Source organism: Primulina eburnea, unplaced genomic scaffold (assembly GCF_022965805.1).
Source record: "Primulina eburnea isolate SZY01 unplaced genomic scaffold, ASM2296580v1 ctg739_ERROPOS11973397, whole genome shotgun sequence".
Taxonomy (NCBI): domain Eukaryota; kingdom Viridiplantae; phylum Streptophyta; class Magnoliopsida; order Lamiales; family Gesneriaceae; genus Primulina; species Primulina eburnea.
The window spans coordinates 3,582,352-3,601,176 of record NW_027331510.1 but is presented as its reverse complement, the minus strand read 5'-3'; the positions used below and the strand labels follow the sequence as shown (position 1 = coordinate 3,601,176).

At 35.5% G+C, this 18,825-nt stretch overlaps 2 protein-coding genes across 9 annotated transcripts; both read right to left on the bottom strand.

Annotated features, from left to right (window-relative positions):
* Positions 1-4,345: 4,345 nt before the first annotated feature.
* LOC140821771 (calcium-transporting ATPase 4, plasma membrane-type-like) lies at positions 4,346-11,369 on the bottom strand. 5 transcript variants are annotated; one of them, XM_073182368.1, is made up of 8 exons: positions 11,360-11,369; positions 8,617-8,685; positions 8,385-8,439; positions 6,372-8,299; positions 6,130-6,288; positions 5,591-5,762; positions 5,195-5,493; positions 4,346-4,834 (listed from the first exon to the last, which is right to left on the bottom strand). In XM_073182368.1, exons 2-8 carry the CDS (start codon positions 8,623-8,625, stop codon positions 4,517-4,519), a joined length of 2,940 nt encoding a protein of 979 aa, XP_073038469.1. In that variant the 5' UTR covers positions 8,626-8,685; positions 11,360-11,369; the 3' UTR covers positions 4,346-4,516. The 5 variants fall into 5 exon arrangements, 4 of the variants coding, with proteins under 4 accessions (XP_073038469.1, XP_073038467.1, XP_073038470.1 ...); XM_073182366.1 differs by lacking the exons at positions 8,617-8,685; positions 11,360-11,369 and adding an exon at positions 10,662-11,176; XM_073182369.1 differs by lacking the exons at positions 8,617-8,685; positions 11,360-11,369 and adding an exon at positions 10,102-10,122.
* Positions 11,370-13,302: 1,933 nt separating this feature from the next.
* On the bottom strand, positions 13,303-17,560 carry LOC140821753 (zinc finger CCCH domain-containing protein 53). 4 transcript variants are annotated; one of them, XM_073182341.1, is made up of 10 exons: positions 17,217-17,560; positions 15,911-16,981; positions 15,656-15,808; positions 15,360-15,545; positions 15,176-15,267; positions 14,714-14,965; positions 14,470-14,629; positions 14,153-14,371; positions 13,974-14,051; positions 13,303-13,895 (listed from the first exon to the last, which is right to left on the bottom strand). In XM_073182341.1, exons 2-9 carry the CDS (start codon positions 16,810-16,812, stop codon positions 14,018-14,020), a joined length of 1,998 nt encoding a protein of 665 aa, XP_073038442.1. In that variant the 5' UTR covers positions 16,813-16,981; positions 17,217-17,560; the 3' UTR covers positions 13,303-13,895; positions 13,974-14,017. The 4 variants fall into 4 exon arrangements, with proteins under 4 accessions (XP_073038442.1, XP_073038443.1, XP_073038444.1 ...); XM_073182342.1 differs by having other exon boundaries at positions 13,303-13,881; XM_073182343.1 differs by having other exon boundaries at positions 17,242-17,560.
* Positions 17,561-18,825: the final 1,265 nt, after the last annotated feature.

Genomic DNA, 18,825 nt, shown 5'->3' with positions numbered 1-18,825 from the left:
TCAACATCTGCATCGATAAAATCTAGTGAGACTAAAGACTCAACATGCATAAACCACGAATAGCATATAGTACTTAATAAAATCACATGCATTTGAAAGTAATGTGTACGAAATAACAACTGAACATACATAAACAAAGACATGCCATGACCTGCATAAACATTTTCATAAAAGTTCTTCCATCATAACATACATAATCATACTTAATTTTGCATAGAAATATGTTCAAATCAAGTGGCACGTAACATAAATCGTCTGATAAGACTAAACCACAGTACTGGGTTGGCAGAGATCACCTCAGCCTTTCGACCGAATGTCCACTCCCACATACATAAATCTCCGGTCATACTTTACCGGATGAAGAGGTCCTCAGTCATGCTTTACTACTTTCCAATCCCATAATCATACATCCTCAGTCATGCTTTATCAGGTGGCCATAAGACAAATCACATATCTCCAAAATAAAATATTTTTACACATCGATCATACTTAAAAACGTCGAGGGCTTTGTTGGAGCACTCTGGACATGCAGCTCCAACCACAACAGCAAAGATTCAGGAGATCCCGACGAAACCTGCAACCAAAACTTGAGAAAACATGAAGAACATACACAAATTTTCACAGCTTCAGTGATTTTACGACAAAAAGCATATATCTCTCATTTCTTATCAGAAAATTACGAATTTGTTATCGCATCAAAGATAACACAGAGTATTACAAATCATATGTTGAAAACATTTCCAGAAAACCAACCTATAAGTCGCAGATTACAAATTAACAGATGGCGATGTGTTTTGTGACATGTAAATTTCACAGCTTGTGTGGTTTTACGATAAAAATCATATATCACTTGTTTCTTATCAGAAAATTACGAATTTACTATCGAATCGAAGATAACACAGAGTGGTACAAATCATATGTTGAAACATTTCCAGAAAACTAATATATAAGTCACAGAATTCGAAATAACAGAGGGTGACAAGTTTTGTCACACAAAAATTTCACTGCTTATGCAGTTTTACAATAAAAATCATATCTCCCTCGTTTTTTATCACAAAATACGAATTTTCTATCAAATCGAAGGTATTACAAAATACTACAAATCATATGTTGAAGACGTTTCCAGAAACGAATTTATAAAATTGCAGGAATCGAAATGACAACAAATGGCGGGTCTTGTGATTCAAAATTTTCAAAAGCGTTTAAAACATAACCCATCATACTTTGCACATAACGAACAAATTTTCATGCACAATATACATCAAAATACATAATATGAGGAGATCGATGCGTAAAAGAAAAGTTTATACATTTCATTGCGTTTAAACGCTCGAATAAACAAATACCGACGCGAGGGTACGTGGAGGATGAACGGAGGACGATTCCTTGACGTTTTTCTTGACAAAAACTCATCAAATTCTCCAAAACATTGATAGGATGAGTATTCAAGAGGCTGTTGCTCAAGAGAGGCACAACCATAGCTTTACACATTATTTAGTGTGTGTAAAAGTGTGAGTGTGTGTATTCATAGGTGTACCGCCTGTACGTGAGTTTTTAGAGGCTATCTTCCTTTTCTTTTCTTTTCTTTTTTGGTTAACTTTTAATTAAATTAATTAAATAGCTAAACTACTAATTAGGCTAAATAATTAAGCCCAAAAAATTTATAAAATAATAAACCATAAGTTAGAGAATTAACTCATAATTTTCGAAAATTGCAAATAAAATTTAAATCATTTTAAATTTAAATTCATATATCATTTAAAATAAAATGAAATAAAAAAATTTGGCTTAAAATAAACAATAACATTTTATAATTAAGCCCTAATTGTCTCCGGTCTCCTTTCTCCGATCCTGTATCGAATATTCTCGTGAAAAGCTAAAACTCGAGAAAACATTTTAATTTGCATAAAAATAAACATATAAATATTTAGCATCAATTAAATCAGGTAAGATACACCATTTAACTGATTTTAAATTAATTAAACAAGTTAACACTCCCTAACTACTAATTAGGCTAAATAATTAGCCAAACGTGAGTCAGTTATGACTCTCCGAAGAGGTCCCATTCAAGGCTGCGACCAGAGTGGTTGAGTACTTAAAATGCACCAGGTTAGGAATTTGTTATCAGTGGAGAGGTCTTTGGATATCACAGGCTATTGTCGTTAACTAGAAGATCTTTAAGTGACTATTGCGTTTATTAAATTGCGTAACTCACTGGTATCCTGGAGAACAAAGAAACAGAGTAGAGTTCAGTCTCACTATCTTCTGCTGAAGCCTAATAACCAGAGGCGGAGGGTACATGCAATGATATCCGGGCTTTAGCTCGGATGGCCCAATTTTTTTCTAAAGTTTTAAAATTCTAGTTTGGGTAGAGCCATATTTATGGCTCCGCCTAAGCTAATAACGAACGATGGCCGCAGCAACTTGTGAGATCATCTGGATGAGAGGCATACTGTAGGACATGGGAGTAGAGTTCAAAGACGCAGCACTGTTGTATTGTGACATCAAAGCTGCAATACAAATTGCTGCAAACCCAATGTATCGTGAGGGAACAAACATATCGAAATCGATTGTAGAGAGAGGATCAAGATACGTTCTTTGCTTTCTATTATATATGATATAAGTACTCCAAACTTTATGACTGTGATTCGCCTTCATGTGAATGAGATGGAGAAAAAGTTCCACAGAAGCTTATTCACACACATAGTGATGTAGTTTCTCAACATCGATGATAATAAAAGCCCAAAAACAAGAACAGTCCGACCAAATTCAAGAAAAACCAAGGAGAAAATGGCCAAAAAGATAAATTTAAATGGCGTATAATTCAATTGACACGCTAGAATCCAGCAAACGACGAGGGAAACTAGAATGCATGGCCATGTTGAAGGTACATGCATTATGCAGTCGAATTTCGAAGAGAGAATCGTGCGTGCGAGCAGGAATCCTAAGAAAATGTTGGCTCCCCAAAAAGGGAGGACAATCGCTGTTCCATTAGAGCAGCCTGAGTGATAGAAGCAACGCGACAGGGGAAGCTATCACAGGCAATGGAACCCCACGTGTGCCGGTGATACAAGCAATAATATGGTTTATTTCACCCTATCTTGTGAGGCACTGCCCCATGAGGTGATCAAAGGCCCAAATTTAAACACACATACACCATATGAAGTGATCAAAAGCCCAGATTTAATCACCATATAAAATCAATGGCTGAGATCCTGTGAGGGCACTGCCCCACAGGTAGCATCTACTCTACCCAATAATATAGTGTCTCCAAGTTAATTTTTTTTTTTTGTCAATTACTTAAATTCAAAAAATATTACTATATATAATTAAAAATAACAAATTTAGATAATCAATTATTTTCAGTTTTGTTTTGAAATTAGATTCTTTTTTTCTTATGAAAAGTAAGTTTATTGATTTTAAATACGGATATATAACATATCGAAATATTATTATATTAATGAAAAAAATTATAACAACTAATTTAATCTCTAAAACATATCAACTATATTCTGATTACTGTTTTTTCATAATATTATTATCTTTAAAAGAGAAAATGTAATTAATAAAAAAAGAATTCAAACATGAAATTAGAGAAGTTTTGCTATTTGGATATTTTGGAAACATATTTAAGAAAATATATTTGAAGAGTTTGTAATGGAAAATATAATATGTATTTAATTGAAAATATTCATTTTACTATAGCTATCATGTAGTACAAGGACTTATTAGGCTAGTGATATTGAATCAAACGTTATAAATTATTTTAAAAGTGTGTGAGTTATTTAAAATTTTAAAATATGGTTAATTTTGTAATTAAAACTTGGTACAATAATATGACATTTAGGAGTGATGAAAATTGAATCAAAATTAAAATTTATTAGAAGACATGAAATGATCATATACTTTACAAAAACATAATGCATTATGCACGGTTTTACTAGCTACGACGGTTTTATGAAAATCCGTCGCTACATAAACTGTCGCCATTTTATCATATACCCATCGTTAATCTAACCGTTTTTTTGTATTGATTTATATTTAATTGTATTTTCGAAGAAGAACGTAAATATATTATCAAATATAATATTGAGAACCATTCAAGTTAAAATTCACAGCGTCCTTCGATCCAAACATCATCCGAATACTGTCTCGAGTAGACTTAAGATGCCTAGCTCTTAGGATTTCTTCAAAACGAATAAATTAATGAGATTGTGTTTGGATTTGAAGAAGAAATTGAAAGAAATATTTTAAATATATGATGAAAATTCATTACATACAAAAAATATCTAGTTGTGGATTTCAAATCCATTGGCAAATAGATTTACTCAACAAAACAAATGGATTGTTCTTATAATTTGAAATTATTAGCTTCAAATTCATTGATTCAAATGCAAAATAAAATTTTTAAGAATCCCTGACTGGTTCCCTTTCATTGTCTGAGAATTTGCACTCATAACATAGATCATCTAACCAAAATTTAACTCAGATTTCTATTGGAAAAAAAGGGTCTTCTTCAAGCTCGATCCGGTCCAGTCGGCAACGGTTCATAGCCATCATGATGATGCATGACTATTCCAGCACTCTTAGGCAATGAAACAGGGATGCATTTGAGAACAATGGCAACAAGCAAACTTCCTGCTCCTAACCCAATGCTCACAATCCAGAGTTCTCGGCCCAAAGGTATGGTATTGGCGAAAGTACCCAAGAATTCAACTATTAAAACTTGGAACGTCACTGTGGATAACAAAATAAGCATGAACATCCCGCTGCTGAGCATGCCCCTGAGTATGTTTATCTTCTCCATGTCGCGGCTGTTGATCTCATTGAATATCTAGATTTATTTTGTGAAAACAGTATAGAATTAGCACAAATATTAGACAGCTAAAAAATTAAAACGAAAATTGCATATCTATGGTTGATGGGGGGTGATTTTTTATTCTTATCGCCACCGACTCAGTCCTCATTCCATGCAAGTAGCATCATGAATCATCACATAAGATTCATGATAAATAATATGAACATGAATCAAGAGTTCAGAAAGTGTCAGCAAAGTTGAGTTATGCGTGAAACTTGCGTTTAATCATAGTTGAGGCCCACGAGGGGGCAATATTTTTCTACTTGTCACTGTTGAGTCCGAGTCAAATTCTTGGTTAATGGTATTAAAGTGTCCCGCAGAGTAGAGGTTATATACCTGGCAAAAAACAAAGGTGTTGAAGATCAGAGTGTTAAGAGTAGCATCTGAATCTTTATCATTGAGTTTGAAGATCCTTTTCCCGTTAAACAAGAGAACTCCAAGCACAACCAGCTGATAAAAACTCTGACCAATCATATTTCTCCACATAACTTTTGTTATCAAATTCACGTTCCTTCCTACAGGTGATCGCGTCATCAATCCGTCATGTGGGGGTTCTGTGGCAAGTGCTAATGCACCAAGTGTATCCATTATCATGTTTACCCAAAGTAACTGCACAGCAGTAAGTGGTGCAGAACCTGCAGTAATGTAAGGTCTCTGTCGATATTTGGATACCGTATAAGACCGCGAGATAAAATAAGTCCATTCCAAGAATGATACTTGAACGAATTCTACCTGTGATACATGCTGAAACAAAGTTTGTCACGAGAGCCACCATGTTTACTGTGAGTTGGAACTGGATAAATTTTTGGATGTTGATGTATACTGCTCGACCCCATTTTGCTACATTCAAAATGGTCGTGAAATTGTCGTCCATTATCACCACGTCAGCACTTTCTTTAGCAACCTGAGGATGTTAAAAAAGCTCCCATTATTGAGGAATCAGAATAAGGCTATATGCAGTCTTTATCTTATTGTGCAAATAGGTCGAGATTTCCAGAGTTCCAGGTTCATATTCTTATAAAAATTATCGAGCTTGAGCTCCAGAATGGTATCATTTTCTTTAGAAACCTAAGATGATGCAAAAGTTTCAATACATCGCCAAACTAAAAGGACGAGACCTAAGCTTGACTTGTGTTCCAGAGTATGTAAAGGTCTCGAGCTTTGACAAATGTTGAGGTTCAAGTTTATATTTAATTCTTGAGTTTGAGGTTGAGTACGATATACGGACTCAGAGTTTTCACCGCTATTTCAATTCCTACAGAATCACAGACCTCAGTTCCTGCTATACCCATGGCCAGTCCAATATCTGCCTCATGAAGAGCAGGAGCATCATTAGTTCCATCACCAGTCACGGCAACAACCTCTTTAAATTCTTTCCTCAAAAGGGTAACGAGTTTGTGTTTATCCAAAGGTAAAGACCGTGCCATAACCTGCAAAATAGAATTTTTCAAAGTAATATACCGATGATCCTACATTGTCACACTGAATTTGTACTCTAGAACTAATGTCAAACCTGTAGTTTTGGTATAATCTCATGCAATTCCTGCATACTTTTCTCCCGAAAATCAGAACCTTCTATTGCTATGCCATCATCAGTCAATATACCACATTCTCTGGCTATGGCCTTGGCTGTATGGATGTTATCTCCAGTCACCATTCGCACAATAATCCCAGCATTCAAACAAGTCTTTACAGCTTCTTTTACACCAGGACGCACTGGATCCTTAATCGCAATTACTGCTAAAAGTGTGTACTCATCATAGGGGATTGATTCGTCAGATGATTTCTCCATATCCTTAAAAGCTATGCAAAGTGTTCTAAGAGCTTCACTGGCAAAACCATTAATAACATTTGTGATGTCCTTTTTCTGTTCATGAGATAAAGGCACTGATTCCCCATTCTCTCCTACAATCTTGTCACACATTTCAAGAACAATTTCTGATGCGCCTTTAAGGAACGCCTGACTCCCACCACAAGGATTCCTCACCAGAACCGACATTTTCTTATTGACAGAATTAAAGGGTTCGATTTTCAAGATATTGAATTCTTTTTTTCGCGCATCAAAGGCCTTTTCAAATAGCAAGCCAAACTCGAGTAATGCCCTCTCTGTTGGTGAACCTAGTATCTCTTTTTTCCCATCTTTATCATTCACAACCTCAGCTCCTGTATTCAGAAATAAAGCATTTACAAATGTTTTCATAATATCCTCAGATGTAACAGACTTAAGAGCATTTCCATCTACTCTTGTAACTTCTCCACATATCCAAATTCTTGAAACAACCATATGATTTGTTGTTAATGTTCCTGTTTTATCAGTGCAAATACAACTAGCAGAACCCATCGTCTCACAAGCCGACAGATGCCTAACCAGCGCCTTATCATTCATGAGTTTCTTCATTGCAAAAGCAAGACTCAATGTCACCGCTAAAGGAAGCCCTTCTGGTACAGCAACCACAAGAATGGTAACAGCAACAGCAAAGAAATTTAGAATATTCACCACATCGGCCATCGACCATTTCATAAAGTGACCATGCATTGCCTTACCAACTAAAAACCGAGCTGTCAGAACAAGAAAAGTTAAAACCGAAAAGGCCAAACCGATCTTCCCAATAACGGTTGCAACCCCATTCAACTTCACTTGCAATGGCGTCTCATCTTCTCCCCCTTCACTCAAAGTCACCATCAATCTCCCCCACTCAGTCCTCATACCGACAGATGTAACGAGCATTTTGCCTGATCCATCCTGCACTTTTGTCCCGGATAACAAAAAGGGCCTATTCTTGTCCACATTGACAGGCTCACTCTCACCTGATAAGCTCGATTCATCAACGGATAAGCTGTATCCTGATATGAAAATCCCATCAGCTGGAACCTGATCTCCTATCGACAGATTAACAATATCTCCTGCTACTAAATCATAAATTGAAACCTCCTTCCGACTCCCATTTCTAGTTACATGAACAATTATATTCCTTTTTTCCTTATCCAAATCCCTAAACTGCAAAGACTGTTTGTAATCACTAACGGCAGTGACAATCACAACCAAGAAAATACACGTACTGATTCCAATCCCATCATAAAAACCCTTCGGCCATCCTTCTGTTGTGATTCCAATTCCAACCGATATGACAGCACAAACCATCAAAATTATCAGAGTCAAATCCTGCAATGCATCCCACACATACATCCAAAACGGTCTCGCCGGTTTTTCAAGAAACTTATTCACGCCATAGATTTTCTGCCTGATCGAAATTTCACTCACCGATACTCCATTTTCCAGCGAGACTGAGAGTTTTCTCGATAACCCCTCGAGTCCTCCATGGGATTCCAATAAGTTGATATCGTGTTTACACGCGATCGAAGCAAGATCATCAGGATCAATGTCGAAACCAGCTTCCCTCACTTCTTCCGGAATTTTGCGCCGTTCCGGTCGGTTCACAGCTGCGCCACAAAAGAAGTTGAAACTATAAGGAAACAGAGGTGAAACCCGTCAGAATTTAGAAGGTAAATGGTGCTTAAATCTTACCATCAATGAAATGCAAAGCAGCTTTTTGCACATATAAAGCTATTCGAATCTTTTCCTGAGAAAAATAAAAAAGAAGAGAACTTGTAATGATATTCAACCTGTACAAAGCATCATGCATTTTCCTACTCTAATTCAGCAAATGTAGAGTATGTTGAGCAAGATCTTGATGTAATCAGTAATGCTTGGTGCATGAGTGTTGAATTCGTGATGAAATTGAGCTAATTATGAGTACCGTTTTCATTATTTTTCATTAATTTGATCCAATAGTATATGAAGAAATGCCAAATTGAAGATGAGGAGCCTGAAAATCATCCTTCTTACTATTCAGACTGAATCCAAGAAAGATTTTTGTCAAATATATTAAATGGAATTTTTTAATTCATATGGTATACTGTGGTTGAGTGGTTGGATTCTTTATAACATAATAATTTATACATTGAGCAATAAACAAATTTGAGAATTTAATGTAGATTATTAGGCAATACAATAATGTATAATATATGTTAAATTATTTTCATCCAATTTAATTTACATCGTACTTAAAGTTTTATAAAACTGTATTTTTATAAGTTTGTAATAATTTATTTAACTTTCTACCATAAATTTTTTGAGTGGATCTCATGTGAGACTGTCTCACGGATCCTAATTTGTGAGACAGATCAACCCTACTCATATTCACAATAAAAAATAATAATCTTAACATAAAAAAATCATATTTTTCATGGATGACCCAAATAAGAGATCTGTCCACAAATACGATCTATGAGACGGTCTCACACAAGTTTTTGCCAAATTTTTTTGACATAGTCTTTTGTGATTATCATTACAAAATATAAAAAAGCGAGTTGTTGTGGTTTGAAAAAGACCAACTCATATGTAGTACCACCTTGTATTACATCATCACATGGACATAAACAAAGAAAACTAAAATAATTGCTCAAAATTAAATAGGCAGTTGGGGGAAAAAACTTGATTTATTTCGAAAGAAAAAAAAAGACTTGATTATTTGAATAATAGCACTGTGATTTCATTGTCATAAGATATAATAATAAGACTGATTATTCAAATAAACCAAAGAAAAGGAGAAACTTATGAAAATTTAAAAGTTTACCATAGCAATTTTTCAAAAAAATAAAAAATAAAATTAATACGCCAATTGAACACATCGGGAATGTCTAGTGATTTGGTTCATAAGAATTAACTCAATAATATAATTTTCCTGTTTATTAAAAAAAAACTTATTTAATAATAAAAATTAATTCGTATTACACCTTAACCGCCTAGATATTCTATAGAATAAATTATTTCTATTCACTTTTCTGTAACATTTTATATCCATTTCATATATACTATGAATAAAAACTTTAGAAGTCACATGAGAAAGTATTTTCACTATATATTTCCAAATCGACATTTATTTTTATTGCAATATGCATGATCAATACTAACGTATATTACACTTCATTACAACTAATTTTTTTCACATAAAATATGGATCAACAGGGATGAGGCGAAATATACAAATTTATAACACGAAAATAGAACGATCCGTTCATATTTAATCTGACGCATTATCATCCCTGCTTAGAGATCCGTAAAGTTCAAAAATTATACATATATAGAATAAAAAACCATATTTTAAATTGTTATGTCACACACACACACACACACACACACACACACACATATATATATATATATATGCATTGCTGCTAACCTGCATCATCAAAGGATTGGCTGAAGGACTAAAAAAATGTCAGATATGAATGTAAAATATTTGCAGCTTTGTTGTGTTAATATATAGTATGTGTGGAAACTTACACGCCAGACAAAGGTCGTATATTTGTGTGAATGAAAGAAATGTATGACATTTTAATTATCGCAACTTCTAAGAAATTGCCTCGAAACATTCAGTCTGTCTGACTTGAATCATTTCAATTTGTTAGCGAGCGTCAAATTTGGATTTCAAATTACGTATCTTTTTTTATTCTAAATTATAGAAATCGGTTCCACATGCAAATGCTATACGGGTCGGGTCGGATCAAGGTAGAGCTGAAGAAGACAAGATTTTGGGTCAATTCGACCCAAGGCTACTTGTGTGTGGGTTGGTTCTGTCCCCGGCCCAGGCCCAGGCCCAGGCCCGGACTAATTATGCTTGGGAAAACTTAAAATTTCATATGAAATGCACAAATATATATATATATAATTAAGGGAGATTGAATAAGAGAATGGCGACAGGCGGGGTTAAAAGAGTAGAGATTATATTTGCAATGAAACCTGGATTTTTTGACGTTTGCGCTTCACCTCGGCACGCTTGGCGAGATCTGCAACCATTCGAAATCGGCGGCGAGGATTCTTGACAAGCCAAACAGCAGATCTCCATCTCTTTAAAGCTTCTTCGGATGGCCTCTTAGCATCTACATCGAAATTATTCTTCAAATATTCCTCCATCGTCACGATCAAATATGGTTTCTCAAAGCCCCCCCCTTACTACTTATTTCAATATTTTGTGCAGAAACATTGAGCGAGAATGGTGTTTGAGAAGTGGATCAGAGTTTATGGATTTGTACAAAATGAAGGAAAGAGAGTCAAAGCGTCCATCAAAATAGGCGGGAAGAAAGAGTAAAGAGATTTGCAAATGCACATTAGTCTACACTTTGCTTACAAGTGTCACCGATTTGATTTTTATGGACGATGATATACTGAAATTCATCTGATGTATTTTAGCGCATTTTATTGAAATACTTGAGTGAGTTAGTGAGTACCATGAGAAATGAGTCCTGAGGAAGATAAACCCACATTTCATACCAGTGGTTTGGTGAATTTGGGCACGGTCTCCAAATCTCGAGTTCTAATGTTTTTGACACGATGGAACTTACTCTCGTTATCTTTCGATATGTATTGGATAAACTATCAAATTAATATAGTTACTTGCAAACTACGCTAGTCATATAAATCGACAAACCTTGTGTTACAAGATCATCCAAAAAAATGTTTGTAGAAGGAATCTAACTATTGGTCAAACGTTCATATTCTCCGTCATTGAAGTTAATATTGATATTTATCACTACAATTTCTCATATATATATATATATAAATAACTAAATTAGTGTTACTTTCATTCGCCTCCCCAATATACTCCGTTTTATAATGAAAAAAAGGAACATCAAAACCCAAACAAAAAAAAAAATGAAATCTACTCAACTGACATTGCCGTGTTATGTCAAAATCTACGCGGGCTCCGGCACGTCCACTTCCGATCTAGGCCGTCCAGCCCGGAAATTAGAATATGACTAGGCCCAGCCCAAATGAGTGAATAATGACAATTACTTAGTTCTCATAAAGTTGGAAGGCCAAAGAGCAATTTTATTAAAGTACTGCCACCAAGGCACTCTCTCCCAGATATTCTTGGGTCCTATGTTTCCCACATGTGCACGGTAACACCAGAATAGTAGAATTTCATATCATTCATTAAACTACTTATTTTTTTCAAATATACGAAGAAGATAAAAACTTGTGTGAGACGGTCTCATTAGTCATATTTGTAAGATGAATATCTTATTTGGGTTATCCATGAAAAAGTATTACTTTTTATGCTAAGAGTATTACTTTTATTATGAATATGGGTAGGGTTGACCCATCTAACAGATTAAGATCCGTGATACGGTCTCACATGAGACTCACTCTATAAAGAAAGCCTCCATCAAGTGAGGTCATGAGTTCTAATAGGACGAGATTTAGCTCATGACCATGAGCTCAAATAACAAATCGAGCTCGCCAAGATACTGCTCGAGTTTGATCGATTATTCGATATTTGAGTATTACATTTTTACGTGAATCAAAGAAAATGTTAGAAACAAGTACTCGAGTAAGTATAAATAAATTATGGACGACTCCAAATAAAATAACCATAATTAAGCCTCAAGCAACTTTACAATCAATTCAAACTTCTATTGAGGTTGACCAATATTGGAACATGATTTTCATCTAAATTTTAATATTTTCAGTTTCATTTAGAGAACAGGAACGGGTGATGGGGCATTTGCTGGAATGGACCCAATCAACAGTGGACTATAATTTAGAGAACATATGCTAAGTCATCTCCCATGTGATGATGTGCTTCTTGTGACCCTCATCACATAAATTTTAAAAAAATTGAAGAAAAAAAAAATCTGTTGGAATTATGGTTTTAATCAAATACTCAATTTCGGAATTTTTTGCACACAATATTTTGTGTGATATTGTGAAAAAGGGAACATCCTAGCAAAGTGACAAAAATCTTGGACTATATAAAATAATTAAAAGATACCTGATGCTCCAAGGCCATAATCTTACTTAGAAAAGGACACCAATCATACCCATATTTTTCAAGGAAAAAAGTAGAAAGGAAATTTCCCTAATTTTTGTCTTCATAACAATGACAATAACCCATCCCCACATGTTTCTTTCGTTCTGTCTACACTAAATCTGAAATAACAACGCTCTCTTTATATTTTAAAATTAAATATATTATATCAAAACATAAAAATATTACTCCAAATATAATATAAACTGTTCAATTATATTAAAATAGTAAAAAAATCACTCCAAATATAACATAGACTCCATCTATTTCCGATTATTTCCTATGAGATTCGACAATGAGAACCCACTCTGCATCAGTATCATAGGGGGACCAAAAAGACATGCTAAATTTCAAAACACAGACACAAAATTTGAAATTTTTATTCTAAATAAATAACACCAAACCAAACAGAGGACCCATCACATTTTAATTAAGACGTTCAGTCAGCAGACAGCAACATTTATTCTCCAACCATTACAATGTAATCACAGATCCAAATATTTGAACTTTGTTCGAAAATTCGACATGCAAAAGTATTCATGAGTTCTTGGTTTGTATAATAACAAAGAGAGATTATAACACAAGAGGATGAATCTATAACTTTCTTGTAATAGTATTATGAAATTATACTTGATCAGCCGCATAAAATATCAGTATCAGCTAAACAACGACTTCGTTTATATAAGTAAAAGAAGGGAAACCTTAAATTTCTGGAATTATACAGTGGGAGACCGAATCCATCAATGGCGACAAAAGAAGAGAAAAATTACAGCTCCTGATAAAGTGTTATTCCTTTGATCTTTTGAGTAAGATGATGACTATCTTTTTATACCTGTGGTCCGACGAGATTTCAGCTAAGAAGACAGAATATTACAGTGCAGCATATATTTATATTCTTATATATAAAGAGAATGAGCTGAGAAAAAAGATGGCCGTCCCACTTTCTTTTACTGCCTTTTATACATATATATCATATATATATATATGCATATCTTGTTTTGTAATAGGTAATATAGTATTTATTAGTTATGTAATGGTGGTGGTTCCAACTGCTGTGGTGATGGTTGAGGTGGCGGGGGCGGGGGCGGGGGCGGGGGCGGAAACGGAGGTGGTGGTGGTGGTGGTGGTGCTTTACAGGTAGGAATCTTTATCCTGTCAAAAAAAGCCTGGGAAATGGCTCTTGAATTAGGTGAAGAAATAAATAAGTTTGATGATGAAGAATTGAATAATTGTCGGCATCTTACCTTCAATAAGGTGGTTGCAGGGCAACAAGATATTTAATTAAAGCCTACATTCCAATGGTCTCATGACCAGAAGCAAACCTACATCAAGGTCATATATGATTTTCTGGTACTAATTAATGTTTTGCAATAATAGTGTAGGAAAATTATTTGAGCAATGCAAGAGAGAACATAACATATACCTGGGAACTTGGAAGTAACATGACTTAAATGGAGTAATGTCCAGTGAAGTGGAGGGAAGAAAAGTTGGGCCGGTGATCAAATTATCGTTCTTCGAAGCCGGTGTAGGATTGAATCCATTCTCGTCCACAGTCTCCACCCCGCCATTAGAGAACACCATTGTACAGTCACTGGCAGCAATAGATGAAGCGAAGGGGCTATCGGGGAGGTTGTGATCCGAGCTGTATATTTATACTTTTAATTAACTTTAATCCATTGATGCATGATACACTGAAATGGAATATCTAATCTTCATCATTTGACTAGAGAGAGTTGAAACCTTTCTGGCAAATCACGTTCTTTAGAGAAGCTTTCCTTCCCATTGTCGCTTTCAGTTTTGACAAAAGAATCTTTGTTCTCCACCGTGCTTTCGGTAGGATTAATGGCCTCGTTGGCAGAAACATTTACCAGATTCGGAATTGTTCCATCCGGGATGTCTCCTGCAATAACATAGTTCCACGTGTTCATTCTCCATACATTGATTATGTAGTTTCAGAGAAAATGGGATCTGGTAAAATGGGAACCTTCTGATTTGGCTTCCGGGCTGCTTCGATCAGAAAGCACCATGCTTTGAGTGTAAAAATTCGGCGAGTACGCAGACGGTGAAATAATGGCACCGGTGGAGAGGGTACGGTTGTGGCTATTCCTCTTGACATCAAGAAGATGTAGGCTCATAAGTCTTCTATTCTGTAGTTCAATGGCTTGTTGCAAGTCAGCTTGTTCCTCCAATTTTCTCCTCCATAAAATATCCTGAGTATTGTACAGCATTCTTGCACCTAACATGCAGCCAAATATTAAACTGGACCGTATGAGAAATTGCCAACCAAAGATCCAAGGTATTGCAAAGTTCAGCCTCAGGGCAATCTCAGGTTCATTCACTCACACCGCAGGAGTACGCAATTGCATATAATTAATTCTTGGCTTGTATTTCCCAATAATGGGGGCGCGGTCAAGCATAAAACATCAATAATTAGTTCAATTCTTACCAAGGTGAAGATCAAAATGATCTCTAGATTCAAGACCGGTAGGGCTACCATATGCGTTGAATTCGCCCCTTTCCCTTTCCATTTGTTGTCTCCTGCAACAACACACCATTAGCGAGAATTCAAGAATCCCGCATCCTATACCATAAAGAGAAACCAAGTAGGAATAAAAGAGTTAACAAATCACCTATGCTTATCTGGGATTTTGCCCTTCTCCTTGTATGGCTTCACGAGAACTCGAGCATCACACACGAAATGAGGATTACCCTTCGAAAGAATGAGCTTCACCGTTTCTGGATAATCGAATGTGACGAAGCCAAACATCCTCTTCTGCTGATATGGAATCCTCACATCTTGGACCGGCCCAAAGATACTTCAAGATCAAAGAAAATACATAAAAATCAAATCCCAAAAGCTCAATTAGCTTAGAAAAGCAAGAAATCGGTTATTCAACTTCATTGAGTCCAATAAAATATAATGCACCTAAAGTAAGTGGAAACATCTTCTTCTTTGAAAGTGCTGTCAGCTGGGAATGTCAGGTAAATTTGCCTTGAACCGGGATTCACTATTCCAAAATCACCTCTTTCAAGCCTATTTCTGCTAGATTTGTACATGCCTTCGCCCATCATCAATGCTCTAAAAATAAAGACGTAAAAAAGAAGGAATATATTTAATCTAGAAAACAACCCGAAGATTAACAAGATCTGGAAAGCAAAACATTATTACTTCGCTACAAACCTTGGACTGTCGGCAGGAAATTGCTGCTGCAGAAGAAAATTCATGCATTTGCTTGTGGTGCGTGGAGAATAAGCAGCCTGCCGCTGCTGTTGAGTTGACTTTGAACTGAGCAAATCTTGGCACTGCTGCTCCATCAACTCGAAATTACTAGGTGAACCCACAGCCACAGCTCCACCTTCCACCGCCATAGAACCGCCACTGTCGCCGCCGTGGAGGAAGGGGCAGCTGGTACCATTCTTGCAGTACCCTCTAGCGTAATACAAACAAGGCTTCCACCCATACCCTCCTCCACTCAGATCATCGGACCCCATGCAGATGTCATTCACAGAGCAGCTCCTACGGTGGACCGCGGCGGCGCCAGCCCAGCTTCCGGCGTACGAAGGGAAGCAAACGGGGTCGCTTCCATCATTCAGAAAAGATAATTGATCTTGAAGCTGAAGCTCGTCGATCAAATCTACCTCCCCACTCGTATAAAAGGGAGTCGCAGTAGAGTTCATAGTGGATGGTGAGCTGCCATTAATGTAACCACCAGGACTGATTAAATCGTCTGAGCTCTGAAAATCCGAGAAGCTTATACTAAGAGGAGAAGGAAGATTCAAACCACCAAGAACCCTGGATGAAGCAGAAGAACAAGAATTCTGCCTTGAAAGAGTTGATAAAGGGTTGCTAAAAGTTGAAGGAGACAAAGGAGTGGAAGGGGAGTTTGATGACACTAAACCAAGTTCTTTTCTTGCTCTAAGAACAACGGAGTGTAGCAAATATTCAGGGCCAAAAGCTAAGCGGATCATTTCCTTCTCCCCATGATCTTGAATCAATAAGACCCCCATGATTTTAGAAGCATTTTCAGGGTCTAAACTTTGGATCCTCTGAAAAACAATCTTTGTTGCTTCATATGGTTCCATGTTTATTCTTAGGGTTGGTAGCAGATTTCACTCCAACCCTTCCCAAATTCTGTACCTTTATGTGAGTAAAGATTGCAAAAAAGCAAATGGGTAAAAAAAATCTTTCTTTTCTTGCTTCCACGCTCACACCCACCAGCTGTAAATTAGAGTTCCATCAGTAGTCCACTACCTGCAGAAAATCATAAAAAGACGAAAAGTTTAAGTGTTTAATAAAGGGTATTTCCTTTGAGGAAATGTAAGAGAAAAGGAAAAATTCATTCAAAGTTGCCTCTGCGCAAAAAATAAAAACAGGGTAGTTGAATTTCTCTAGGAAGATATATAATTAATAACACTAGCATCATCATTCACAGGCTGATGACGATGAAAAATCTCAAGATTCAAGAAAATTAATTTAAAAAAAAAACCTCTGAATCAAATAAGCACAAACACGAGCTTGCTCTGAAAACCAAGAATCGCCTCTGAAAGATTTCATCTTTCTTCCATATTAATTATTTATGTTCTCTCTCGTGTTCAAGTTTTCAAATGTTTCTTATCAATGGAAGCAAGTAACAAAAGCCGAACCACCGCCTTCTCTCTTGTGCCTTCTGGATTCAGCAGCAGCTTGACAGTAACAACAGCATCATGAACACAGCACAGAACAATTAATTCGGTGTTTGGAAAAAGAACCCACCATGGATTCACCCTCGTGTTATATGGGCAGTTGATTAAAAAAAATAAAAATTCACCAATTCAAGAGCTGTAAAATCTTAATTATCACGATTTTACTGCACTTGAATCGTAAATATGCATATGTACCGTACCTCTTTCACCATCTCTTTCTCTCTTTTTTTAAAATCTTTAATTTAATTTAATGAGGCGTTTGGAGAGTCGTCCTTTTTAGTGGGTTCAGATCTGTGTTCAAAAAAAATAGTGCACGTTCTCTATCTGACACACAAACACACACTATCTTCCAAAATTTTCACTTCTTTTTGAGCTGCTTCGGGTGACGAACCCTTACATGCAGAGCCCAGCGCGTCCCGTGCACGCTTCAATGGTGCTTATTTGGGTGGGGCGTGCCATACGCGGGTCCGGGTCGTAAATTAGTGGAGATTCGGGTTTCCGTGGAAGGCAATTAACAAGTTCGATTATACATGTAATAATTGCCCATCATTTAAACTACTCATCTTCTTTTACACTTTCGGGTCGGAGGCTCTCTCTCTATCTAAAGTATCTACTCATCTGTGCACGTTGAATTGCTATTTTTCACATGCATATATTTTTCAAATAAAACAATTGTTGAAAAATATTGAATTGTTAACCATAATATAAATTAAATATATTATTTCCTCTGATTTTTTATACATATAAATATATATTTAAGAGAATAACATAATTTTAAATTATAATTTTGAAAAAAAAAAATTGATATTAGCCAATGTAAAAACTTTTGTGAGACAGATCTATTATTTGGATCATTCATGAAAAATTATTATTTTTTATGCTAATAGTATTACTTTTTATTGTGAATATCGATATAGTTCATGACCCGTCTCACAGATTAAGATCTGTGAGATGGTCTCATATGATACTCACTCATTACCCAATATCTTTTACAAAAACTTTTGCAAGACAATTTCACATGTCAATTTTGTAAAACGGATATCAAATACGACTAAATTCATGAAAAAATATTAATTTTTGTACTAAAAATATTGTTTTTACTTTAAATATAGATCACGTTAACATGTCTAACGACAATATATTTTTGAGATTGTTTCACAAATACTAACTTTATATATATATTTTATAAAGTTAAAGGTATATATGTGAATGAAGAGATGTTTTAGCATATGATTTATAATTTAGATCATGAATAGCTTTGAAGTCAATCTTTGACTTTTTAAATAAAAACTTCTCACCAATTCATTTGACGGGTCAATTTTATAAGATATATCTTATATCCAACCCGATCCATGAAAAATATATTATTTTTTATACCGAAATATTACTTTGCACTCCAAATATAAATCAGGT